The 27,597-nt window shown below is 39.6% G+C and overlaps 1 protein-coding gene across 7 annotated transcripts in view; it reads left to right on the top strand.

Moving 5' to 3' along the window:
* APP (amyloid beta precursor protein) overlaps positions 1 to 27,597 on the top strand; it is a 226,603-nt gene that overhangs the window by 95,489 nt on the left and 103,517 nt on the right. For all 7 annotated transcript variants that reach the window (XM_054399752.1, XM_054399773.1, XM_054399759.1 and 4 more), the window contains 2 exons: positions 13,359 to 13,471; positions 14,902 to 15,095. In XM_054399752.1, coding sequence (XP_054255727.1) covers positions 13,359 to 13,471; positions 14,902 to 15,095 — 307 coding nt within the window. The remainder of the gene's footprint in view (positions 1 to 13,358; positions 13,472 to 14,901; positions 15,096 to 27,597) is intronic.

Raw genomic sequence — 27,597 nt, 5'->3', positions numbered from 1 at the left:
ATTTTGCTTTAAACCTTGCATAGAAATCTGTTATAATTTAAAAAACCTTGAAGCTCCTGACCATGAAGTCTTTCTTTGGAGAACTAGTGTATGATAGCTGTAGACAAGTTTTAGGGAGTCCTCTATTGTTAAGTATTAACTTAAAAAGCTGGGTTACTAGCCATTCAGAACTGTCCTTTCCTGAAGAAAATGTTCTCCATTGCTTCTAATTATGTTCTAAGAAGTGATGCTCACTGACTGCAGAATGTAACATTGCATTTATTGTACCCTGACTTCTTATCTTGTTGCTTCCTTGACTTAGCGTGCCTGAGTCAGCCCTTCTCCCTTCTCTTTCGCCCACACTGTCCCATCCCAGTTGCCTTCTAGCTGAGTTGCCTGACCATACCACCATCCTTCCTGCAAGACAAGTAAAGGCTCTTCTCTGTACAGAGCAAGATCACATTTTGTCATGTTGTTGTTAATCTGGTTACTTGTAAGCTTGGCAAAGTTTTTTGTTTGGATTTTTTGTTTGGTTGGTTGTTTTTTATATTCCCACATGGCTGTTTCTACAGCAAAGTCCTTCACTCACAGGCAGTGACAATTTGAGTGGAAATTTGATCTCAGCAAATAGAATATTCAGGGTTTGGTGGTGTTATGGGAAGTAACTGCTTAGGTTGTTTAGTATCAGCAAGGTATGTCTGCTAAGTTGATCTTCAACTGCTGCTTAATGGAGTTATGTATTCACTTATCAGAGCCTTTGCATAAGGTGGTTTTGCAGAAACAGTTACTACCTGAACTTGATTTCACAGTGATCTCTGCTCTTTGCCAGAAGAGAGTGACTGACCAACAAGTGAATTCAATTACTACTTGAAGTAAAGGGAATCCAAATTTTTATAAACGAAGGTGTTTAGGAAGGGGGAAAACCTGACACTATTCTTCATTCATGTACCTAGCTGATCACACCATCGTAGAAAACTATCAGATTGGTCAAGCATGATTTCCCCTTTGTGAATTCATGATGGCTATTCCTGATAGCCTTCTTTTCCTCCATGTGCTTAGACATGACATCCAGAATGAACTATTCCATCACCTTTCCCGGGATGGAGGTGAGGCTGACTGGCCTGTGTTTCCTGGGTCCTCCTCCTTGCTGTTTTTGAAGATTGGAGTGACATTGGCTTTCCTTCACTCCTCAGACACCTCACCTGTTCTTCATGACCTTTCAAAAATGAGTGGGCTTAGCAATAAGACAGCTTAGCCAGCTCCTTCAGCACTCGTGGGTGCATCCCATCGGGGTGTTCAGCTTGTCTAGGTGATCTCTAACCCAGTCCTCCTTGAATAAGGGAGAGTCTTCCTTTATCCAGGCTTTCTCACTTACCTCCAGGGACTATGGGTCAGCCTTAGCAGTGAGGCAAAGAATGGTTTCAGGAACTCTGCCTTCTCTGTATCCTCTGTCACCAGGTCACTCACCTCACTGAGCAGCAGGCCCACATTTTGCCTGGTGTTCTTTTTCCTGCTGATGTACTTGAAGCTGTTCTTGTTGTCTTTCACATCCTTTGCCAGATTTAATTTCAGGAGGGCCTCAGCTTTCCTTGTTGCATCTCTATGTGCTTTGGCAATGTTCCTATATTAATGCAATGTTAATATCTGGAGTGTTAAAATTCTTGCATTTGATAGCATTTATAAAGCATAATCTTATTTGAAATTCAGCCATATTATGGCTTATAGAAACCTAAAGGCAGCTGGGGGGAAATTAAGATTCACAAAGATACGATTCCTTAAGATTTGGAATGTATCTGCTTTTGAGAAATATCATTAAGTTCTATTTGGTATTTTTATTTAATTATAAGGAAAAGCATTAAAATAGGTTCTGCAGTATCAGTCATATTTATCAAATCATGGTAGGCAGTTTTGACAGTAATTTTTGAAAAGGTTTTTAGAAATGTTTTTTTAAAAGCTGCTGGCTTTGGGGTTTTTGACATTTTAGGAACACCAATGTTATTACAATCTTACTGAGTACAAAGAAGAGTGATTGTTGCTTTGAATAAGCCTGGGAATGGTTAACAGCTTTCCTACTTCAGATAAATAATTTAACATATGGGTTGAAACTGAACAAGGGGGGGATTTCTTTTCCTTTGTTTTCTAATTAGAAGGATATTGAGATACTTGAATGTGTCCAGAGAAGGGCAACGAGGCTGGTGAGAGGCCTTGAACACAAGCCCTAAGAGGAGAGGCTGAAGGAGCTGGAATTGTTTAGCCTGGAGAAGAGGAGGCTCAGGGGTGACCTCATTGCTGTCTGCAACTACCTGAAGGGAGGTTGTAGCCAGGTGGGGGTTGGTCTCTTCTCCCAGGCAACCAGCACCAGAACAAGAGGACACAGTCTCAAGCTGCGCCAGGGGGGGTTTAGGCTGGAGGTGAGGAGAAAGTTCTTCATGGTGAGAGTTGTCAGATGTTGGAATGTGCTGCTCGGGGAGGTGGTGGAGTCACCATCCCTGGAGGTGTTCAAGAGGGGATTGGACATGGCACTTGGTGACATGGTTTAGTAGTCATGAAGTCTTGGGTGACAGGTTGGACTTTGATGATCCTTGAGGTCTTTTCCAACCTTATTGATTCTGTAATTAGTGCTGACTGATATTTGTTGATGTGGAAACTCCCATTAGGGTGAAGAGAGAGCTGTGAAGAGGAGGGCCAGCACTCGTGAAACTAAGGAGATCCAGTGAGTTAAGAACTACTTTGTCTGGGGAGGAATATGTTTTGATCCTGTATCATAAAATGAGGAGATATCACCTCCTCAGCTTTTCCTTACCGTTCTTCTTTGCGTGTTGTGATTGCCAAATACATACCCTAGCACATGTGTCTCCAACGAGTGGCAGGGGACACAAGGTAGGGGGGCAGTTGATGTGAAATGTGACTGGTATCCAGTAGAGCTCTGCTAGTTTCTGTCACCTGCTGTGGTATCTGCAAGCAACTTGTGCTGACTATCCACAAAAAGCTTCTCCCTTGATGGGCTTCTGTTTTTTGGTATGTGTTTAGTGTCTGACTCATGTCATGCTGTAGATGTCCTACCTGTCAGTGATGAGTGCAACCTTAGAAGTGCTCATTACTCATGAAGAGATGCATAACTGGGAGAGGACTTAAACACGAGTACAAAGAATAAAGAGAATCTCAGCAAAGTCAGAAGGCTATAAGGCAGGAGGCAATTAATATTTTGAGATGCACATGAAAAAAAATGTGCTCTATATAAAAAAAGAACCTGAAAATTATGGAAAAAAATGTATTCTAGCAAAATAATTTTCCTTACCTGGGGCTTCTTCAAAGTATCCCTGGAGGTTTTTGGTGTTTTTTTTTTTTTGGTTTTTTTTTTTGGTTTTTTTTTTTGCATTAAGAGTATTACGCTGGGCTGATGGTTCTGATATAAAGACTATTTCCACCCTGTGCCAATAGTCTTTTGTCCTGAATAAAATAGGCCCCTTCTTGAAGTGATAGGTGGCCTTTTACCAAGGACATGGGCCACACCAATAGGTATTACAAGGCCAAGGTGGCATTCCTGTTTTCTTCTGTTGAAGGTTAGTGAGTCCAGATAGTTTGGGGTTTTTTGTTTGTTTGGATTTGGTTTGGGTTTTCATTTGTGTTTTGTGTTTGTTTTGTTGTGGTTTTGTTTTTGGTTTTGGCCTTCAACCTGTGGCAAAGAGGTTCTTGATAAAGTGCCCCTTTAAGAATACCTTTGTTTCAGCCATTTCACCATGAACACCTAAAGGTCTTGGATGGAGTACTTCATATTTTGCTCCCTTTACTCAGCAGCTCAATTATAGCTTTTGTGAGCTAAGCACCACACACAGAAAAAGGATATGGAGAACAAAAGGGCCTTTTATAGACAGTGGATTTTACTGGGTGGTGGAGAAATGCTTTGAATACAGCACTATTACAAAACAGGGGTTGGGAGCAGGGGAATCTTGTGTGGGTAACCAAAGCATTCCCAAGTACTTCAGATGTTTTCTGCTGAATCATTCTGGCAGTACAAGGTCCTCAGCATATGAGGTGGGCTTCAGAAATCTTTTTATTTTCTTTCCCTTTTGTTTCTCATTTCTTACACCCCTACACCCACACATTGTATTTCTCTCTTAGTACTTGACTTGTGTACACTTCAGTGTGGAAGAAAAAGAATTCGACTGTTTTGAAGGAGTAGAGACATTTATAAGGAAAACATTTCAGATTTTATGGTTTTATTAACCATGACAACTTTCAGAGGCACGGAAGGTGAAGATACTCTAGTCTCTTGTTCTTTTAATTTTCTTTCTGGTCTGAAGCTTTGCAGATGTAACCAATGCACTGAGGAATTGGAAGGGGAAGCAACTCAATCCAGTCCTGAAATTTCTCATCTTCTTGAGCTTTTGGGCCACTTTCTCAGTAAATCATATTTGAGAAGCAGCATTTTGATTTATGGCGCAGGGTGAAAAACACAGCTAATAGTGAGTGGTTGGTGCCTAGAGAAAGCAAGCTGAAGGGAGACCCTTCCAAATAACTTTTTGAGATGACATTAGCTGCTGGTCACACTGACAGAAAAGTCTGGGAGGGTGCCTTTTGTTTTTGTGGGTCTTCTAGGAAGATAGGACAGGAGAAGGAATCACATCACATGACACATGTTGCTGGGGTAACGGGCTTCAGCTCAGTTCTATTATGTTGCATTAATGGGCAAGAGAGGGACAGCATGGGCATCTTCCTGTACTTCCAGAAAGATTTTTTTTTTCTTCTTTTTTTTTTTTTTCCTCCTGAAAGATGGAGGAGACAAGTGGAAAAAGGAAGATAATGAATTTAATGCTTCAATGAACCGTTGAGGTGTTGCAGAGTTTCAAGGAATGTTTATATGCTTATCTATAAAGATGCCAGAGTGTGTGATGATGTGTATTTGAATCTTCTTGCATGTAAACAGATGCATCTCTTATTGGCATAACGCATCAAAGCTGAAGGGTGCTTGCATTCTGTCTGCGAAGTACGACAGTTTTATCTGAAAGTGCAGTCAGGCAAAAAAGAAGCAAAGGGAGCAGAAATTCCATTTATGTCTATGATCAAAGAGCTACAGAGGAAGGAGGAAGGAGGTTGGAGAATAATCCTTTTTATATATGGCACCTTTATGAAAATGAAGACATAATTAGCACCTAGAATTACTTCTAGGTGTGTTTCTTGGTATACAGGTCATAATTTTCATCCAAACAAACACATTTTGATGGCTTGTACCTAAAGAAGTTTAGACCTTCAGCTCCAGAATTTCATGAGGTATTAGAATTTTCTAAAAATCACAGTAGAACACATGATATATCAAGGCTGGAGCTTCTTATTGTGGTGCATGTGAGGATATCTAGATGCCAGTGAGTTCATGAGTTTTACCTTGATCTTGTGTCCTCACTAGGGTCTTATGTTGTACGCTGCCGTATTGTTTGTGAAAAATACCTCAGCTGTCATGATTTTGCAGAATTGTTGTAAGAGTATCAGGTCACAAAGATGTAGTACATCTAGAATTAGTAGTCAGAGCTTTGCTCATCATAATTTGTTACCTTTTGTGGCATAAGACATGGATAAATGTTATGAACAGTGAAGGTGGTTTGCTTAGGAGTTGTTGCATCAGGGTGCATTTGTTGCTATGTATGCTAAATAACTGAACAATGAAGCACTTTCTAGTGGGTGTGCTCTCTTTACCTTTTCAAGTTTGGTTGAAAGCAGGAATACAGAAGCATTCAAGGATGTCTCTGAAGCAGAAAAAACACTAAAGCAATAGGCATTTGCTTTGATGGTGTGAAAATGTCTGTTGGAGAACCACTGGCCTTATTTTTGGATGCTTAAAACATAGGGGATGGCTTTGCCCACAAAATAATAAGCAACCACAGCTATAGTTGTGAGAAATAACTTCTTGGAACTCTATGAGGACCAAAGAGTTGATATAGAGACATGTTAATGGAGTCAGCGTTGGTTTTGACCAAAACTCTGGAAGACAGAAGAGCTGCAGCTGTTCTCACCTTGCACCATTCAGATTCGGGTCTGCGTTGCCGTCCATCTGACATGCCATGAGTCTCTTAATGCAATTCATGCCATAGATTACAGATAAAATGGTGGAGTTTTCTTACAGAGCTATTTTGAGAGCAATTTTATAGGCAGGTATTAAGCTTGTTGCTCATCAGAAAAATATAGATAGTCCAAGTTGCTGGGACACAGATATCGTATTTTATTAGCACCGTCTTGCCTTTCTGTAGGCTGATGGATGGGTTTTAGGGAGATGTGTCTGACTTTGATGTTTGAGATGGCATCAAGGGAGGTAGTTTTAAACTTGTTAAGGCAAGTGGAGTTTCAGTGAAGCACAGGGCACTCTGCCTCCCCCATTGGTGTCCCTGCATGCAAGATCCTTTGTAGCCTGCCCTTGCAAGCAACTGACTGGGGTGTTTCAGCATTGTTCAGTGTTGCTGTCAATGCTTGGAAGATTCTGGGGAAGTAGATACAGTCAGGGTAGTATTTGATAGCCAACTTGATACTAATGTTGATAGTTCTTCATAGGTAACGGTGTAAGTAGAAAGTCCCTTCTATGTGGGGTTTTGCCTACTTCCTAAATAGTGCTTTGTCTTAATTTCCAGATAAAATTAAATTAGAAATTGGAGATTTCTAATCAGAAATTTCTAATCAGAAATGGAGGTTTCTTCAGTCTAGTTTAAAGGATTTAACAACTTTAAATCCTTTAATCCTTTTGGCACAAGACATTTTAAGCCAGACTGTTGTAAACCTTCAGTCTAGTTTAAAGGATTTAAAGTTGTTAAATCCTTTAAACTAGACTGAAGGTTTATAACAGTCTGGCTTAACATGTCTTGTGCCGAAGTTCAGAGGAAAGCTGTGTCATGGGCTGGGGCAGGCTGGGGCAGGCATCCATCCCCAGGGTCTGGGCATGGCAACAAACCCTCCTTCAAACCAAATCTTGACAGGCACAGCCTCTACCTGTTCACCTGTAGATACTGAGTCTAAACTACTCTAGTGAAGTACACTATACTGGTTCTGTATGTCACTAGGTAAGTATGCTTGCTGAATCATTTTACTGAAAAATGAAATGCATTTTTTAAGTACATATTTGCATCTTTTGAATTTCTGGACTTCTGAAGAACAGCATTTTCAAGAAAATGTTGCTTTGCACTTGAGGCCAGTGTTGTTTGGCTTGCACTTAATGCAGATGGTGCTAACTTTTCATCACCAATGTTACAAAAAAGAAAAAGCTTCTTACATAAAGACTTAGATAAACGTCACCCTTAGTAAAAGCACTTAAAGTTAATACAACTGCTTAAATAAGTGTATGTGGTAGATTGAAATTCCCTGCAATGTAAAATTGTCAGACCAGCTCAGATGAAAGCAATTGAAGCTATATTTATAAGCAAAACTACAATCTAAAATATGAAATGCAATAAATATGTACCAAATATTAAATATTTTCAATTTATAAACAACACAAGAACTCCCCTGGACAAGACCAGGAGGTTACCAACAGTTTCCCCTCTTCCCCCCATTTCCCCCCTATACAAGGTAAAAGAGAGAATAACAGAGAGTGGGCTGTTAGTACTTAACCACAGTAAAAAATGCTGCCAAGATCAGCAAGCCAGGAGAAGCCAGAGCTAGTATCTGCTAGGGCGAAACAAGGTGAAAAGAGAGTTTGTAAACTAATTTTATGTTGGTTTTCAGACCAATGGCATTATTGAGACCTTCTCATTATTTTCCCTTTTACATCCAATGGTAGTTTATTTACATTGTACTACTTTTCTGCTCAGGATCTGTGGAAATTTTTTCCAGGCACAGCCTTGAAACTACCACAATGTAGTAATGTATGTGTAATGCAACGTGTTATAAGTAGATGTGCCTGGATAACCACAGGAGATAGCAGACGTGTTGTGCAGAGCTGTGCTGTTGTACCTGGGGAGCAGGGCAGAGCAAAGCTCCACAGAAGTGGGATAATGAAGGTGCAGGGTTGATTTGCTCATTGCTCTGCCATGCTGAACATGTGGTGGCTCATGATAACCTATGCCAAGTCACACAGAAAAGGCACGTTTCTCTGAATGTTCTCAAGTACATAGCAGTGCAAGGAGTTTGTGAATTCATTTTAGCATGGCTCTTGTCTTCTCATCAGTCATGTGGAAAATGAAGCCTTGACTCCTAGAGCCTCAGCATGTGTGCTGCCTCCTCATGCAGGATTTAGCACAGGCTTTGTTTGAAAGTACTTCTCTGAACGTAATTTGAGCACGCTTACTTTTTGCTTGGGAACCTAACCATCTGCTAGTAGGTGTTTGGGTTTGTCTTGGGTTTGGGTTTGTTGCTTTCATCTCCTATGGTTTATGCAGCGGATAGAAAATCTGCTGATCAAGACTGTGTCTCACACAGGGTATAGCATTGTTATTTTTAATTTCTTTGCCCTGGTATTATATCTACCATTAAACAGATAGGGCAGTCATCTTCTTACAAATGTGCCCACTTGCTGAGCCTTTTTCTTCCTAGGGCAGATTTAAAGGAGTGTGTGATGAGTTGCTTTCACTATAATCATAATTCTTTTATTAGAGATTGATTCTTAATAATCTTCTTAGTATTTGCTGTATTGAAAAATGAAATTTCTGAACTGGAACTTCTGATCTTAAAGAACAAAATCTGTTGTTGTTCCAAGACTCTTTTTCAGAGAATAGGACGTGCTTGACTGAAGCAAAATTATTTAATAGTGAATAAAATTTGGTATCAAAACTGTTTTTGAGAAACATGATCCACTACCCGGTTGTGATGCACCAGGATGGGACAATATGAAGAAGTATGCCATAGGCATAATGGAGAATTGGCCATCAGGAAAGGGATTACTGACAGGAAAAAAGCCTTGTAGAAGGAAATTAAAGTGTGACTTACTATGCTGACACAATCTGTGTTCCAGTGACTTGCAGTTAAAAGTTAGCAACAAACATTTTAGTTTTCAAAAGGATGAGCAGCAGATTGTTAGCCTTCAGCTAAATGAATGGCAGGCACAGGGTGGTTTTTTTTTAAGGTGGTAACATGATCTTTAGCCAGAACTCCTCTGCAGGGCTGTTTTTTCCAGATGAGTCAGAAACCCACAAGCCAGAGGGCTCTGGTTTTCTCCAGTCCTGCCCTGCAAGAGTTAGGTAAGCAGCTACTGAAAAACAAGTCACTGTTATACTTGCATGCTGGGTCACTTGAACATGTCCACAAATTAATGAGCTCACCAAAAGACAAATTGTGTCATCATGTTTTATTATTAAAATACCTCAGCAGAGCACAGATGAACAGTCGTAATCGAAATTTTGAGAGATGCTAAAGAAGGCAGAAGAGTACAGGACAAACTGATAAATATCATCCCCACAGAGGTAGTGCCAGTGCTGGTAATAGTCCAGCTATTTATGGTGTGGATTTGGTACAAATTTTGCAAGCCCTTCAGTCTGTGACATGGTTATGGTTCAGCCACGGCTTACTTGGAAGCTGGAATGGGAGCAGGGGGGTAAGGTGCCGCTAAGGACAAGGGGACAGAACAGGGCAGGGAGGCATTTTAAGGCAGTGCTGCTACCTTGGAAAACGCTCATCCTATTTGAACATTACAGGCATAGTGCTGAGGATAGCCTGGTGCAGTGCAAGTTGGTGTGTTGTTGTATTGGAAGAAAAGGTGATACTGGAGTTGAATTACGTGTTGTGATCCCAGCTCCTGAAGGTGGAAATTACAAACAGTGCTAAGCTGGGATGCTCCATCAGTAAAAAAAAATGTACTAAATTACAGCTACCTCAGTCATGGTTTGTACTGTAAACAGAACAAGTACTAGAATTTTTGCTTATTTTTAGAGCCCTGCACGATTGTCCCCTCTCCCAGAAAGCACAGAATTGCTTTCCCTTTACATGTGCTTGTTTCCCCGGTATAATCGGTGGGTTACTTGTTCAAAAAAGCAAAGAATCCCCAAAGTGTAATGATTTGGCAGAACTGTAAGTTAAACATGTATTGGAGTGATACAGGTAGAAGCCTGTCTGCAAGTCAAAAGTGTTTGAAGTGCTTCTTTCTGATGGATTTATGTTTCTATTAGACTAGCCCAGGCAAAACAAAACATTACAGTTGTCAAGTGAATTCAGTTTAGTCCATCAATCTGCCACTTGAGCATTGATTTATTTAAACAACAACAAAACCAGAAGTTCAAAGCTTTGCATTTAAACTTCAATAGTAATTATAATGAAATGAATGAAAATCGTTTACAGGGCATGAACCCTGTGTATGTGCAAATAACAGGCAGAATTAAATTCTTCATTTGCACTAAAAAAATTCATTTGAAGGTGCTAGGAATCACATGCAAAGTTGTAAGTGCTTGATACTGCCTAGATTTTCAGAACCCTAAAGAATTTATTATAATCCTGTATAATGAAAGAGTATTACATTAAGCAACTGCCCTCCTGCCCAGCAACTTTCCTTCTAAAAACCAGAGGGGAGCTGATTCCAATGGATTATTTATTTCTTTGAAACTGAGCAATTGGTTGCAAAATGGAGTCTCACTTGAAATGAGAATCTGGGTTACTGTGAGAATGCTCTTACGTTATTTTCAAAGAATGATTTTTATAAAGCAGATGCATATTTTGAGTGTAAAATTGAAATCTAATATTGTACTCTCAATTATATCCAAATGTCTAGTATTTCTTTGTTGTATTGATAGGAGTTAGTTGATAGAATCAAACACTCAAGTTATATTTAAAAAAATAACTAACTAATTGCATGCTCATACATACTGACAGGCTGCATTGCCCAGAACTTTGGACATACAGGTTTCCATCTTACACTTGGTGGCTGTAACTCAATGATACATCCATATTTGCTACTTTTCTTGAAATTATGTAGACTATTTTTTTCCCCAGGTAGGCCATTATTTACCTTTTAACTTTGTGCACACAATATTCCAATGGTATTAGACTGTGTTAAGGTGAATGGAATTGGCTTCATGCAGAGATTATCAAGTGTGTTTTTATTTGGACTTGTTTGTGTTTCAGAAGTCTGATAGGTGAGACATGCTTGAGTGCATTGTTTGTCTGAGTAAAAGGCAATCCAGGATATGCTTTTTATTATTTTGTTTTGGTTTATACAATTGTTTGCCATAAGGATTGCTTTTACTGTTTTGCATCCGGAGCCAGAGAAGTGTAACTGCAGTTCTGTGTGAAGTCTCATGTCTTCAGCAAAGCTGACTCTGAGTCTTCAGCAAAATACCCATGTGGTTGCTTAGTTCTCAGGTACTTGACTAAATTGAAGCGTTAGCAATTACCAATTACTTATGTATTGTCTGACTGAGTATGTGCAGGATGGTCCCCTAGAAAGACAAGTACAGCTGAAAAAAGGGTGCAAATCTACTCAAATCTCTGTGCAAGTTTGGAGTGTGATACTACTACAAGCAGAGACTTTGTTAACAGAAGATGCAGATTTGTATTTTGGGCTACCAGAAAGTGTTGTAACTCAATACTTTTGCAAGTTTATTTTGGACGTCTCTAGGAGGCTTCTGTTTAATAGTTTCCAGGCATTAGAGTATATTGCTGAAAGATAATGATAACAAAATGCTTTTTTTTTCTTAGTAAGCTGACTAGCTTTTAAAGATTCCAGATTAAAATCACTGAAATGCAGCAAGAAATTTCATGTGAAATAAAAATCTTGGTGATTAGCAAAGGTATATACATCTGTTTGATGAACTCTGCTTTCTCCCAATGCATTGGGTGTTGATTATTTTTAAAACTGACTTTTTCATTGTGAGCCTCCAAGGGCCACTTTACCAGCTCCCTGAGATCACCATCTTTGAACACTAAACTTGTAGTCATTTCCTTTAAATGAATTAGCCTGTTATTACATCCATGCAGCCTTTGGGCCACCTTAGTTTGTTCATTTTACACACAGGCTGTTTTTTTGGAGGTTACAGACAAATGTGCTTCATAAATGAAGATTTAAGCAGGTGCTTTCACAATCCAGTATCTGTTCAGTTTAGCGACTTCTTGAAAGTATTCTGTACTTTTTTGTGTAAAAAACCAAAACTGTCATAGGTTAAGTTGATCTGTGGATGAATATTCAATATCATGCTGAAGGCATGACAGCCTGTGGAAAAGGAAAGTGCTGGCTGGAGCAAAGTATCATGGCATTTGAAGTTCAGGTTGTAACATCAGAGGCTTCCTGCTTCCAGTTTCTGATTTGGGGTTTTGGTCTTTTCTGCTGGGCTAGCTGTGAGTTGTGGAGAAGGGCACTGGCTTCTGCTGCTGCTTCACCTTTTTGCTGTGCTTTTCTGTGAAAATGGCTATGGTAATTGTGCATTGTATTATCTCATTAAACTCTTTATCTCAGCCCAGAGGGTTTTTTGTGTTACTTTCCCTTCCATCTGTGTGTGGGGTGGGGCTTGTGGGAGCAGACTGTGTTAAACCAGGACAGTCTTATTTCTGGCACCCAACATCAGACTCAAAATCCAGGCTGTCTTAATCAAGACAATATCTTTGAGGGGCTTGGGGGATATTTAATTGCAATGCCAGTATCATACAGATTTGCAGTAATTTTACTATAATAAATCGTGTTAATTGTCAACTGAGATTTTATTAATTGTCAATACTGAAGCTATGACCATTGCTCATTACATCAGTGTGTGAATTTTTGTTCTACAGCTGCAAACAGCACAATCTCATTGCTCAATTATGTCCTTGGTAAAAAGCCTTTTTCCCTCACTTCAATCTTACTAGATACTCAGGTGATCCATGAATCACCTTGTTCCTTGGCTGATGAGCTCCGCTCGCTCAACAACCTTCTGGGCTGACTTGAATTCATCTGGCTGATGAAATGAGATTGCAATAAAGAGGCTACCTCTAAAAAAGTAACAAAATGGACTGTGTTACTGTTAGTGCTGTAATTCAGTAGAGCTGCTTGAAACAATGAGTTGGTGTCAGATTTGTTTTATGTCGAAATGCTAAGCATTTCAAAACAATTTAAACCTTCTCCCTGCTGCTACTCAGATGGAAAATGTAACTGTCTCTTCTGTCGCTGCACTCCCCTTCCCAGATCTGAACCCACCAACTTCTGACTTAATGTTGCATCACACACTTCTTCAATGAGTCCTGCACATTTCATACTGGATATATGGAACTTAGCATATTATGCTAAAGTTTTCATAATACGCATCTGAGATCAAAGACAGGAGCTACCTTCAAACTGAAAGTTTTAAGGTGGTGATAATGGAAGCACCATTTAGAAACTGTTCTATCGTCTGCATTAGACCCTCTCACTCATTCATGAAAACTGCCTTATGCCTAACTAAAGATTTAGCAGGATGGAGATGCTGGAAGTAAAATCAACATTTTGTCGTCTTTATTTTTTCTTTCAGTGGGTGAGTTTGTGAGTGATGCCCTTCTGGTACCAGACAAGTGCAAGTTCCTTCACCAGGAGAGGATGGATGTGTGTGAAACTCACCTGCACTGGCATACCGTTGCTAAAGAGGTATGTTCATCTCTCTTAAAATTTCCTGCCCTTTTTCTTTAGAGCTGTATCAGGCTTCTGAAGATAAGTTTAAATATAGCAGCGACATGGAAAACAAACCCAAGTATGTAATGTTTGAGTGAATCGCTTGTTGCTCTGCTTTACTGGGTAGGAAATGGGAGTCACTGGTGAGCACGTTAGAATCCACTATTGTATACTTAATGTTGACCTTTGAACATTGAGCTTGTTTCATAGCACTGTTTTTTTGCCTTACATCCATTTGCACACACACACACCCTCCCCCCCATATTTTATGCCTCCTCCTGCTTCCTGTGTTAGTGCGGCTCTGGAACTAAAGATTGATCGCTAATGCCGAAGCTTTGCCTTTATCATTGTCCTTGGTGTGGATATTGGTATGCCAGGTGCTTCACAGAAGTCAAAGAGGCCTCAAAGACTGCAGTATGTAAAATTCATCATTAAAGGGTAGGAAAGCAGATAAGACACAGTAGATTAGTCAAAGGCATTTTGCAGTCAAGCACAGAATTACTACAATTTATTGGTGTTTTATTGAAACAGAAATAAACCTAATGTTGTAGTTCCTGGTGCATTTTGAACCATTGGTCCTTATGTGGACAGGTTGTAGGAATAAAAACTCGGGTTTCAAGAAGATTTCTGGCTACCTAATTTGATCAGAACCTCTTAGTTTACTTGTATATTATCCCATCTTCTGGAGAGGAAAAATGGAAATAGGCTCAGCAGCTTTCCACATTTTCAGTTCTTGCTTGAAACAAACTGTTGCCCCTCAAATGGAAGTGTTTAAGGCATCAACCTTCATGCAGACAAATTCTAGTCCATTTTAAGTACTTACAAACTTGGAATGGCTTCCATCATCTTCCTTTTTTTACTGTCCTACATCACTGTATCCCTGAAGTATAACTATGCATGACTGACATATTTCCCAAACAAGGCTAGAAGGTACTGTACTGGCAGAGGTGTCAGACCAGATACGGTGTTTCCAGTATGTCAGGTATTTTAAATATCATTCTATTGTGTCATGAACAATAGCATTAGTATATCAGGATCAGGATTAATACATAAAATTATTGTTCTGCCTTCAAGTTTTCTGTTTCCAAGGCAGTGCCTGTGAGGATTTCAGGCAAGAGAATATGGAGTTGTCTCATATATGGGAGAAGACAAGTCCTTCTATACTGGGAAAGACTATAGGGCAGGGGAAGGAGAGACCTTGTTGTTTACAGTGGTCATACAGACACAGTGAGCTGCCTACAGTATACACATGACCCTCTAAATTGTTTTGAAATTCAGACATCATGCAGTTCACCAGCTGCATCTTCTCCCACAGCAGTATGCAGCCCTATATGTTTTCTGAAGATCTAGGACATTTTTTTCAAACTTCCTGTGTGACAATATTGTTTCTTTTCTATTTTCTGTAGTCTTGTAGTGAGAAGAGTATGAATCTGCATGATTATGGCATGCTGCTTCCCTGTGGAATCGACAAGTTTCGTGGTGTGGAGTTTGTTTGCTGCCCATTAGCAGAGGAGAGTGACAACCTTGATTCAGCTGATGCTGAGGATGATGATTCAGATGTCTGGTGGGGAGGTGCAGATGCAGACTATGCAGATGGAAGGTAAGAGTGACATTCTACCCTTCAACTTGTTATTCACATTTTACTGAAGTTGCCAAAAATCTGTCTAAAAATCCTCAGTGTGGAAGAGTTCCTTGTTATGTGAACTTGCACCTACAGTGGTTGAAAAGATCAATGTTCTACTCATTTTTTAACTTTCTGCAGGAAAGTTTATTATTAATACAGCTACTGTGCTTTTGATGCCTTCATCTTTTCTTCGGTGAGAAGTTTTGCTGTATTTATAAAAAAATGCTTAAATGCATACTTTTCAGCCTCTAAATGATAAATGCTGTAATCTTAAGATGCATCATGTGCAGTTTGGGGTACTGCAGCAGATACTCAACCACTGGAGGTTTTGAAATATCTTCACCCATAATAAGCATTATTTATGTGCCATTATTATGCCAAGAATATTTTTCTGCTGACAATTACTTTCTAAATGTGATCTAAAAGAAAATGTTTTAATATCTAGCCTTGGATACATCCATTAATACACTGCTGTTAAAGTGGAGCATGGAGGTTTCATTTGCAAGACAGTGGTGGATGGGAAAATACCACGCTTGCCTTTACTCTTCAACATCCTCTGTGCACATAAGATAATTTTGAGCCAATATGGGCTATGGCTGTGGTGTAACTGAGTGGTCTGGTGCTGTCAAAGCCTTTTCATATCACTTCTTTGTGTTAGACAGCAGATGTGAGAACAGAGTACAAGGTTATATCCTTGCAACTGTATTCAAATAGCTCTAAGATGACTTTCTTCATAAAACTAAGATGTGCATTCACATTCTGTTCACACTACCTAGACTTCCAGCACTTCCTACTGTGTTAATGCAGTGTTTCTACTTCTTAGGTGATGATACTGCAACTTTATAAATAATATACAAATCCAAAACTTGGGGCAGGTTACATGTGATTTCAGGAAGAACCCTGAAAATAAATGGGGACTGAATGAAGTGCATAATGCAGACAAATAATAGTTCTGCATTGTGTTATGTTTGGACTTTTTAATCATCCAGATGGAAACAAGTCCAGGAACAGTGTAGAGATGAAAAGCAAAGATTAAATTGTTACAATTCGGTGCAAAGAGATGGCATTAAGACTGTGAAAAATTAGAAACCATGTCATTGTGGGCATCAGAGAAGAATGAGAGGGATCTTACTAATGTTTATAAACATCTGAAAGGTTGATGTCAAGAAGGAGGAGCCAGTCTCTCTTCAGTGGTTCCTTGTAATAGGACAAGGGGCAACAGGTACAAGCGGGAACACAGGAAATTCCACCTCAATATGAGGGAAAAACTTCTTTACTGTGATAGTGATGGAGCACTGGAACAGGCTGCCCAGAGAGGTTGTGGAGTCTCCTCTAGAGACTTTAAATACCTGCTGGACCTGTTCCTTTGTGGCACGCCCTAGGTGATCTTGCTTTGGAAGGGGTTTGGACTACATATTTCCAGAGATACCTTTGAACCCCTACCATTCTATGATGTAAATCTTTCCTGACAAAGCATTAATAAGAGTTGTAGTGAAAGAGTTTTTTGTGAGTAGTGGAATGCATTTAACTAAAACAAGTATTTCCCTATTGTGATTTCCAATTTTCTTGTAAGTGGGAGTGAATCGTCAGAACCGTTTGATGACAGAAACCTGCATCAAGCAACCTTGCATCTTCCACCTTGACACCTTCAGCCTTTTTTCCAGCTTGTACTTCTAACAGCTGTCAGTGTCACAATTTATAACCCCTTCAGTGGGATTTGTAAACCAGCTTTTCAATTGTTGCTGTGTCACTTCTCTCTATTTCTTTTAGATTTCTAATGGAGTATGTTCTCCTAGAATAAGATATGAGTGCAGATCTTGTTTTAATTGAGACAAATTAACTTTTTTCATCATATATATACATGTATAAAGAAAAACCCATACACACAAGACAGATACACACATATATCTCATATACCTACTCCCTGACTATGTATCTTGTTATACATAGCTCTATATAGCATACACACATATAAAACTTTTTATCATGTATTCAATCAAAGATTCCTGAAATATTTTAAATGAAAGATCTCATGGGGTAGATAAGGAGTAGTTCTGTTTGTAAGATGATTCCCATTTATTTCTCTTTTTATTCATGTTTGTCACTGAACATTTAATTTACTATTCTAGTCTGTTCTGTTCCTCATAAAGCACTTTAATATCTGAAGAGATGAGTTCAGGAATAACTTCATAAATTTTGTATCCTCTAGGAATAGGAGCTGTAATTGCATGTGAATCCAGTTCTGAAGTTCCAAGCAAATACTGATTATTTTTTGCTTCCCTTTCCATAGAAATGCATGCAAAAGAAAAATGGAAAAGTCCTTTTATGGGGCACTTGTACTTCAACTGCAGATGAAGAGCCAAGCAATTTGTAGCTCTGTCGCAATGACTCAGTCTTATTTCTTGCTGCCTCTTCAGCTTTCCAACTTCATTTAAACTACCTGTACTGGAGACAGAAATACTTTTGAAATTTAGTCATATTAAAAAAAAAAAAACCAAACAAAATTACTTATTTCTTATGCAGCAGTAGTTGGTAGTTCAAATGTTGTGTGTGGGTATTCATACATATGTGACCGTATGTTTATGTGTATAAAACATATATATCTTAGTCTAAGTGGATTGTGAGATAGGAAGAGAAAGGAGCTGAAAAGTAAAGGGACTCTTTCCTAATACTAAACTCTCAGTATTCTGTTAGTGTTTCCAAGTTGATGACTTTTAACACACACACACACACACACACACACACACGCACACACACACACACGCACGCAGAGGTGCATTCAAAATCATGAGGCACATGCTGTGCATTTCAAGGAGGGGCACTTCCTCATTCTGGGGAATTCTTGTCTTTGCTTTGGTGGTCATTTTTGTGGCTGCTGCTACCAGTACTGGAATTTCATCTCTCTTACTTCTCGTAACTGGCCATGGAGCTATCTGCTTGATAGCTGTGTGTTTGTCTCTCACCCTGCCTGTGCCCAATACCTATCCTGGGGAGCAAAATATAGAGGGTGACTACTTCATACTACTCCTATATGTGTAAAATGATACTGGAAAACGTTAAGCACAAATCCCAGCCCTGTCAGTGCATGGCAACACAGCAACTGCCATGTACCTCAGCACATGGGCCTTCAGAAGGTCTGTGGCTGTTTAAGGTGCCCAAGTTCAAGTGAAAGGGACATGTTTAAGGTGGAGGTGCCAATCTGACAAGTAAATGGTTATATCTTCATTTCTCAAAGCTCCTGTCATGACAAAGCAGAATCCAACAAATGTAAATGATGTATCTTGAAGTAGTTTTATACCTCAAACCATTCAGATCTAAGTTTTAACCTACTTGTATTTATGATTCTGAATCTTTAGAGGAAGCCACATTTTGTAAACGTCCTTCTTCAGGGTGCATGTGTCTTTACTTCTGACAGTTGTCTCTGGAGCACTACATCTTCTTTTTTTGTTTGTTTTGTTTTGCTTTTGTTGTTGTGGGTGTTTTTTCTGCACAGGAGGAAGCACAGCTCAGCAGCACGTTTTATCTTCACCATTGGAGGGCATGTATAGGTAGCATGGGCTGTCATGTCACCACAGATGAATGTTTTTCCTACCTAGCATCTGACCACCATCTGGGTCTGGACGTTAAAGGATGTGGCTTGACTTGTGGTGTGGATTGTTGGCAGTACTTGAAGAAAGGAGGGAGGGCATATTTTGCTGATGGGTGTGATACACCCCCCTTTTTTGTTCATGAGGTCAAGAGGCAGAATCTACCCTTGCTTTTGAAATTATATCACATCATGCTCATCCTGCAATAGTGTACAACTCTGACTAAGAGGTCATGAGCATTTTTGAGTAATGATGTTCCTTGGTGTTGCCCATGCTTTAATGAAAATTTGCTCTGAACATTGTGAAGGACAGCCAGACTCAGATGCTGGCTTTCAATATAGAATACAGCTGCAGAGCTCCCCTTGCATAGCCAAAGCTCAGTCAAATGACCTGGAAGCTCTGGTTGTCCTTGAGACTTAGCACAGCCTCGTGGCCCTCCTGCCTGTACCTGAACACTTGATGCAAGCTTTGCTGTCCTTGATGTCCAACGTTGAACATTGTTAGGAGTGATGGCCAAGCTGGAAAATTCCAGGTTTTCTCTGTCTAAATCTGTCTCATACCTCTCTTGATCTTCTGTCACCCCCAGACTTTCCTTCCAACCAGAGAAACAGACTTCTGTCATTTTCCTTCCCAGCAAGGAAGCCCAAGCACAGTAAGTCTCACTGTTGAGGATTATATAGAAAGCTTTTCTTTAAGACCCATGGATTAGGAGCAGAAAATTGTACCTTCAGTCAAGTCTTATTTTTCTGGGCAACCTGAATATATTTTCAAGGATCAAAGTAGATTTAATTGCTCATTGTTTTTCCCTCACCAGGTGAGGCCAAATTAATGTAATCTGTTTGGTGTGTAAAACATATTTTCAGGCTGATGTAATGATAGGGTAGTGTTGTAAGTGTCACTTTGTAGGGAGTAGTGTATTTCATAAAGGTCTGGCTTAGAGTTTCTCATAAACTTCTGCCAAGTGAAGTTTTATGGTTTGCTTATGCTTGCCATTAGAATAGTTAATATGGTAGATTTTTTTTACTACAATAAATAATCCAAAAGGCTGTGGTCCACTTCGTGCTGATAATTAGGGATCCGTGAAGTAAAAATAAAATAACTTTGTGCTATATAGGAAGCAAGTTATGTTGCTCTTTGGTTTTGTAACCCTGTGCCAGACTGAGCTTAAGCATGAGTGCTCATCTCCCAGATGTTGCAAAAAAAGTATTGTATCCATTTTGACTCCATAAAGGGGTTGGGGGTGCTTTTTTTCGATGGTGTGTGGAAAAAAATTACTTTTCCCTTAACTGCCTTCTCCAACTCTAACCCAAGAAATCTTGAAAGGCTTTTAAAACTTGACAACAGTTTTTAATGTGCCTGTTATGCTGACTTGATTCCAGATGAGAACCTATGCTCTTACTTGTCGTTCTTGTTCCAGTGATTGGAAAAGAGAAGTCACAAGGGCCTGATAGAACTGCTTTGCTGAGTATTTGTTAGAGATCCTCACTTGTCATGCAGGAAGTATACATTTCATTTCTTAAGCTTTCTAGCTCATTTTATGACTTGTGACTTAAGTGGTACAAAGATGTCAGCACACATTTTACAAAGTGTCTTCCCTTCAGAAATCTCTGCAAGTTAACCTCAACCTCATATTAGGTAAAATTAAAATTTCCCAGAGTACTGTCATTGAATCAGGATGTGTTTAAATTGGCCACAGTCATATGTGCCCTGACCTGGTACAACACCACACCCGAGGAGTGGCATGTCATGCCACTTCCCTGATGCCAAGCAGGCAGACAGGCAGTTGGGACGTCTGCTGGTGCTACATGTTTGTCAAAACTGCCTGAGTCTAGAAAGCAACATGTAAGCAAGTAAATTTAGTAGTATACAGGAGTCAGTATAACAATTTTAAAAGTCAGATTTAATGGGGTTTAATCATTTTCATACTTGTGAAATTTTCTTCATCAGTGACCTGGATGAGGGGATTTGACAGCTGGCTGAACATGAGCCAGCAGTGTGCCCAGGTGGCCAAGAAGGCCAATGGCATCCTGGCCTGCATCAGAAATAGTGTGGCCAGCAGGAGCAGGGAAGTCATTCTGCCCCTGTACTCATCTCTGGTTAGACCACACCTTGAGTACTGTGTCCACTTCTGGGCTCCTCAATTTAAGAAGGACATTGAGATACTTGAACGTGTCCAGAGAAGGGCAACGAGGCTGGGGAGAGGCCTTGAGCACAAGCCCTATGAGGAGAGGTTGAGGGACCTGGGATTGTTTAGCCTGGAGAAGAGGAGGCTCGGGGAAGACCTTATTGCTGTCTACAACTGCCTGAAAGGAGGTTGTAGCCAGGTGGGGGTTGATCTCTTCTCCCAGGCAACCAGTGGCAGAACAGGAGGACACAGTCTCAAGCTGCACCAGGGGAAGTTTAGGCTCAAGGTGAGGAGAAAGTTCTTCACAGAAAGAGTAATTGGCCAGTGGAATGGGCTGCCCAGGGAGGTGGTGGAGTCACCATCCCTAGAGGTGTTCAAAAAAAGATTGGATGTGGCACTTGGAGCCATGGTTTAGTTGTCAGGAGGTGTTAGGTATTAGGTAATAGGTTGGACTTGATGATCTCTGAGGTCTTTTCCAACCTGGGTGATTCAGTGATTCTGAGTGTACCCTCAGCATGTTTGCTGGTGATACCAAACTGGGAGGGTTAGCTGATATACCAGAATGCTGTACAGGTGTTCAGTGAGACCTGGACAGACTGGAGAGTTGGGCAAAGGGGAACCTAATGAGATTTGACAAGATTAAATGTAGAGTCCTGCACCTGGGGAGTAACAACACCATGCACCGGTACAGGTTAGGGGTTGACCTGCTGGAAAGCAGCTCCATGGAGGAAGGACCTTGGAGCCCTGGTGGGCAGTAAGTTATTCATGGGACAGTGATGTGCCCTTGTAGTCAAGAAGGTCAATGGTGTTCTGGGGTGCATTAAGAAGAATGTGGCGAGCAGCTAAAAACATGTTATTGATTAAAAAAAAAAAGGAGCTACAGAGGATAAATTCTTTATTGGAAACATACTCTCTGGAGGAAAAGAAAGCTAACGTTTTTATCTCTGATTATTCATCTATTTTCATGCTATTGTGTCAGTTATGTTAAAATAAACAGTACATTCTCACTGATGGAAGATTTTCATTAAATCCAAAAGTCAGTTTCTAATATTTCAGTGAGAAATGCTCCAGTGGGAATCCCCTAAGTGATTCTTTAAAAAACCCCAAACGTTTAAAAAAATTAAAAAATCCCCCCCTACTCCCCAGCACTTGATCTACTAAAGCTGAACCAGATGTGAAGCTGGACAAAGGGTCTCCACTGCAGGCTTTGCCTTAGAAGCGGGAAATGACTTGCACTTGGATGGATGAAAAGATTTCCCTTTTTCTGTACTGTGCAGACTGAGTTCTAGACTGTTCACAATCCTGAAAAATTAAGGAAAACTGAACCTTGTGTGGGCAGTGTTAGGCCTATTGCAGTTGCTTAGGGTCTGCTTGGTGGGCAGCTCAGTTGTCTGACACAGGGGCAGGGAGGAGTACAGCCAGAGGCAGTGTTCTCATCAGCTGTCCTAATACAAATTGTTCGTAATTGGGAATCAGTGCTCTAAAATGAACACTATGAATTGCAAACTTAGTTTTTCTGTTGGTTTGGGTTTTTTTCCCCCCCTCCTCTGAAGCTTATTGTCAGTGTAAGTTAAAGCCAGTTACTGAAATAGGTGAATTTTGCACTACATGTATTGTGTGTCACTAAACTGCTATTATAGAGAAACTGAATTAATTTGGTGTTCTGTTTTTGTAATGTAATAGTTCAGCTAATTGGTCAGAAGTTCACATCTTGGTTTTTGTAGTAGAACTATGAGAAACTGAAATACAGTGCTTCATACCTATTCTAAAATATCATAAACAGCACAGCTTTTCTGAGAACTTCTGTGGTTTTGCAAGCATTTTTATGATAAAACCTAATTGCTTTTCTTTATAAGTTAAACTAAGACTTCCCTAAATTGTAGTCATTATGTAATGTCTTTTGTTGAATAACTCTAGAATTATTTTGTTCCGTTCACATTTTATATGCCATTAGCATATTCTGTGTCTCACCTTCTTACATTAATTGGGTTTCTCTTTCATGTTGGCTGTTACTTAATATTTGGTTAGGTCATGATATATTTTTAATAACTTTTTTTTTTCCCTTTTAATGTGGAGGTTGTTAAAAGAAAATTCAGAAAGCACAGAAGCACCAGAGCATTAATGACTCTAGACTAGTGCATATTGGATTTCTTCTTAGGACAAGTAAAGTTAGAATAGAATTGATGAAACAGTGCATTGCTTTGAGAGGTAATTACAGTGATGCTGAGCTGGCAAATCCAATCACCGTTTGAATCTAAAGCATTAACTGAAGTGATAGATGAGGCCATGGGTGGAGAGAATTAATCTAGTTGTGGAAGTGATGAGTAGAAGGTAGCCAGGCTTTCAGGACCCCAGATGAAAGCAGTTTGCTAGTTTTTCAGACTACCTATGTGACTTAAGTGACTGTTGAGCTTGTTTCAGCAGGTTAATGGCATCAGTCTTGCACATTTAGTAGAGACTTGCTTGCAGGGAAGGGTCACTGTTTTTTGCAAAACAGCCACTGGCTGTTGTGTTTTCCTTAAGTAATAGGCAAAAACTTTAAGTTGCCACTGGTACTAACTTGTGATGACTGAAATATGGAAGAGAAACTTTCCATGTATGTGTTCATGTAGTAATCAACTCAAACCCTTCTGATATGTCTGGAAGATGTTCTGAGAAGTTCTTTTGTCATCGTGATAGGTACTACCACATTTCAAGCCCTACACTACTTACAATTCATGACAATAAAGAAGTGAGAAATCTACAGTATTTTCAACACATACTGTCACACCAGCATGACTGTGCTGGTGGATACACAGCTGGATGCCCCTCCATAAAATCAGCTAGCACTTCCTTCTCTATTTTACCTTTAAGTGGTATGTGTAACAGTAGTTTTTGTGGTCTGTACTAGAAATAAGAGCTCAGCATTGAGATGGCTTGTGGAAATTTAAGAATTCCACCTCTTGTGAAGCAGTGCTATTAACAGCACAGTATAGTAAAGCTTCTTGTGTAGAAAGTACTTTATTTCTTTTGCCTCCTAACAAAGGCTACACGCTTTGTATTTATGTATAAAACAGCGGAAAAAATAGGTGGGTTTTTTCCCTGACAGAAAAGGTTTCTAATCTTGAATGCAAATGTTTTGGCTTTGGTTACATGATGACAAGTCATTTCTTCATGTGGGAGCTCTATTTTGATCATCACTAAGGTAAAAATAACCATCAAATTATGACCTGAGAGAAGAAGAAAAGGTTAAAACAGTAAAATGTTGACCTGAAGAGCTTGGTCTATGCGTGCTTCTGCTATAAAAGTCTTCTGGTAGGCTTGGCATGCTGTGGCTGCCATAAAAAACTTGGTACAAAAGGTGCTTCTTTTTCTTCTGACTGCGTAAGTGGAGATAATCTGCTGTACAGAAGTCCTAGCCTCTTGCAGCTGCTGCTGGTGGCAGCTGTATTTCAAAAGTTTAGGATGGCACATTATCTACAAAATGTTGTTCAAGGTCTTAAACTGAACATCCAGAATTACCACATGCTTCTGGTATTTTTTTTTTGGTTAATTTGCTTTTCCAATTGTAAAACAAAGTTATTCTTCCAATTCTGCCTTGCTGCTGTTCTGTGAGGATTACCAAGATGATGAATTCCACAAACATGGCAGGTAGTTGGTTTTGTATAGAGGTTACACAGTTTGCTTCAATTAAGCTCTAGGATAGCTGGATAGACAGATGCACTGAATAATTTCCATTTGTAGTATGGCAGAGGTTTTGTGTAAACAAACAAGTTGTAACAGATCAAGATTCTCAAGCTGTCTGAAATAGGGCTGACCAAGCAACCTTCATTCTGCCCTCTTCCATTGCATTCACTCTTAACACATTTCTGATGTCAGGATTTTGAATTGAATATTTATTCAGTGTCCTCAGGCTCATAGAAGCTGATTTTGTGCGTTCACAAATACGTTCTTCACTTTTCCAGCTTTTAAGTTTCTCTGCAGCAAACTAAAAAATTGAAAAATAATGTGGATTCAGTATTTTATTACTCTAGTCTCTAAAAATGGCATACTTCTTCCTGAATCTTCCATCTTCATGTCAGAAAAGTATAACTGGCAAAGGCTTTGTTTTGGAGAGAAAACTAGGTCAGTTTTGGAAAAAAGTATTCTGGTATATCAATCAACAGGTACCTTCTGTGAATGTGTGAAATGGGATGTTACATGCTGCCTCATACACCTGTCTTTTTAGGCAGGTCAGCTGTAGAAAGAGATTTATAATGCTATAAAGTATACCTTCTTGTTTAATTATGGGGGGAAAAATATATATATATGTCTCTCAGAGGCAGCAGGGCTTCCTTTGTTTTTTATAAATGTTCTATTTTAAAAAGGCACTTAATATCTTTTAATATAATGTTCCTTGTTTTCTATCAAAGTTTGTGAAACAAGGTGGGTTTTGGTTGGTTGTTTTGTTTGGGGTTTTTTTGTATAAAGGTTAGAAAAATATAGTAAAAGGAAAGAGACAATCTGAAGCACGTAATTAAGTCATTTGATTAAGGACTCAAAGCCAACCTATGTGACACTTCTTGAAATAGCTTATTTGATTTTTTTTTGCTATTAGGAACTGTGAAAATAAACATGACTACAACCTCTTCAGTCAAGAAAAACATAGTGGAAAGTAATTAGAAGTGACAAAATTGGTGTCTGAAAAATGCAAGGCAATATGAGATACTCATCCTAACTTGCTGTGCAATGGAAGGTGCCCATCTGAGTTCTTGAAAGTTTAACTGTATCTTAATAAGTGTCTACATGTGTCCAAATACCACACTTGTTTTTCCTGTTAACCTAGTATGATCCAACATTAATGGAAATAGCCAAGGCGAATTTTAAGCAGTTTGTGCTTTCGTGGTCACTTAACAGACAGACTGGAAACATTATTGCTGAGGTACCTTGTGGGTCAGTCCTTCAGTTCTGTAAATCACTGTAATTTTCCAGACTTTGATGCCAATAAGACATGTAAAAGACGAATTACATAAACTGGAAGTCTAGCATAACCCATTTCTTTCCTTGCTCTGGCCTAATCTTGCAACTGCAGTGCACTTTAATTCTTGCCCTGCTGTCTGTTCCCCTCACCCCCATACTTCAGGAACTTAAACCTTCCTACTCCTTCCAAGGCTTTCAAGATTAATGCTGAAACCTTCATTTCACACTTGTTTTTGTTTGCTTACCTCTCTTCTACTCCATGCAAAATTGCTTTGCTAGTTCTAATTTAAATTTACTACCTCAATACTCAGTTTCACATAGTGTACTCAACTTGGTCTTGAAGTTGGCTGGTGTACCAAAGCCAAGGTTAAATAGCAGAAGGTACAGTGAAGTAGGTGCTCCTGTGCCAAGGTGCACTGTTTAGTAGTGCCTGTATTGGCTTGTTTAATTAGCAACACCATTCAGAGGAGTGCAACAGTGAGATCAAACCCAATTCCTGACAAATCTTGTCCTTTGGTCAGAAGAACTTTTTCTAGCATGCAAAGATTTGAAGCACTTTAGGTAGAAAATACCCAGGCTTCTGATGTGCAGGTGTGTTGAGGGAGAATTTGGTTCCTTGCCTATTAGCTTTCTGGTTTGCTGTTAACCAAAGGCTTAAATGCAGTCACCTTGTTTGGATTCCAAGCATTCCACTCCTGTAATTAATTTTGCTTCTGTTTTGCATTTTCTTGTAAGGCATTAACTCTTAAGGCACAGTTGGATCTGTCCATTTCCACTCCCACAGTTACAAAATTTTGTGCTCTGGAGCTTTCCTGTACATGTGGACAAAAATGTATCTGTGCTTATTATTAATCACCTGCTGGAAGCAAAGCTAGACCTAGGCTGAATACTTGAAACCCCTGTCCCATCACTTGTTTACTGGAGGTCGTTTTGAGGGAGCTGTAGGGGGTTTGGTCCTTTTGGGAACCTGAAGCACAAGAGGGTGGGAGTTAGGATGATGGCAGCTACAGTAAAAGGTTATGGATGTGTAAGTTACCATCAGCTTGGCTTGTTAGGCTGAAAGAGCACAGACTGCAAGTCATTGCAGTTATTGTTAATTCCCACAGCTGTCTAGAGCAAACATATATGGACTTTGCTCTCTGCAGGCACAGCAATGTGTTGATACTGCTGATTTGGTTCCTCTGCTGAAATTAGCTTTTCCCCAGCTCTTTGCTCAGGCTTGATGACTGGTAAAACCAGAGTCTAGATGGAATCTATTTGCAATAAAATACAGTTGCAAAGTGTAGTGAATGCTAATCTTTCCAGATATTAACACATCCAACTTGAATAATTTATCATTTTTTTTCACCCACTGATAAAGCATGTAGTCTTGTTCAAGTTACCTGGCAGAATCATGGTTTAAATGTGTCCAGATGGATGAACTTTTATTCTAGATAAACATGAGCTACTTCCTCCTATCAGCAATTAGTCCATAATTATTAGTTATCCTAAATCAAAAGCTTTGCCACATTTTTATCTGAAGTTACTAGTTGCAGACTGTGGTGGTTTGGCCTTGGCTCTATCACTCTATCCTCCCCTTCTTAGATGGTCAGGGGAGAGGGAAAAATACAACAAAAGCCAGTAATAAGGTAGAAGCAATTTAATAATGCTAAGCACAGGCAAAGAGCAAAGGCCACTCGTGGTGGCAAAAGAGAAGAGAGATGTTTTTCTCTGCTTCCCATCAGCAGACGATCTTTGGTCCAAAAGATCTGCCAAAACCTGGGTAGCAGGGCACTACATATAACTATACATATGCTGTGAAGGATAGGCACCATGGAGGAATCCCCCC

This window comes from Indicator indicator, chromosome 1, assembly GCF_027791375.1.
Source record: "Indicator indicator isolate 239-I01 chromosome 1, UM_Iind_1.1, whole genome shotgun sequence".
In the NCBI taxonomy this organism is placed as follows: Eukaryota; Metazoa; Chordata; class Aves; order Piciformes; family Indicatoridae; genus Indicator; species Indicator indicator.
Note: the sequence above shows the minus strand (reverse complement) of the source record. Positions and strands in the feature narration are given on the sequence as shown.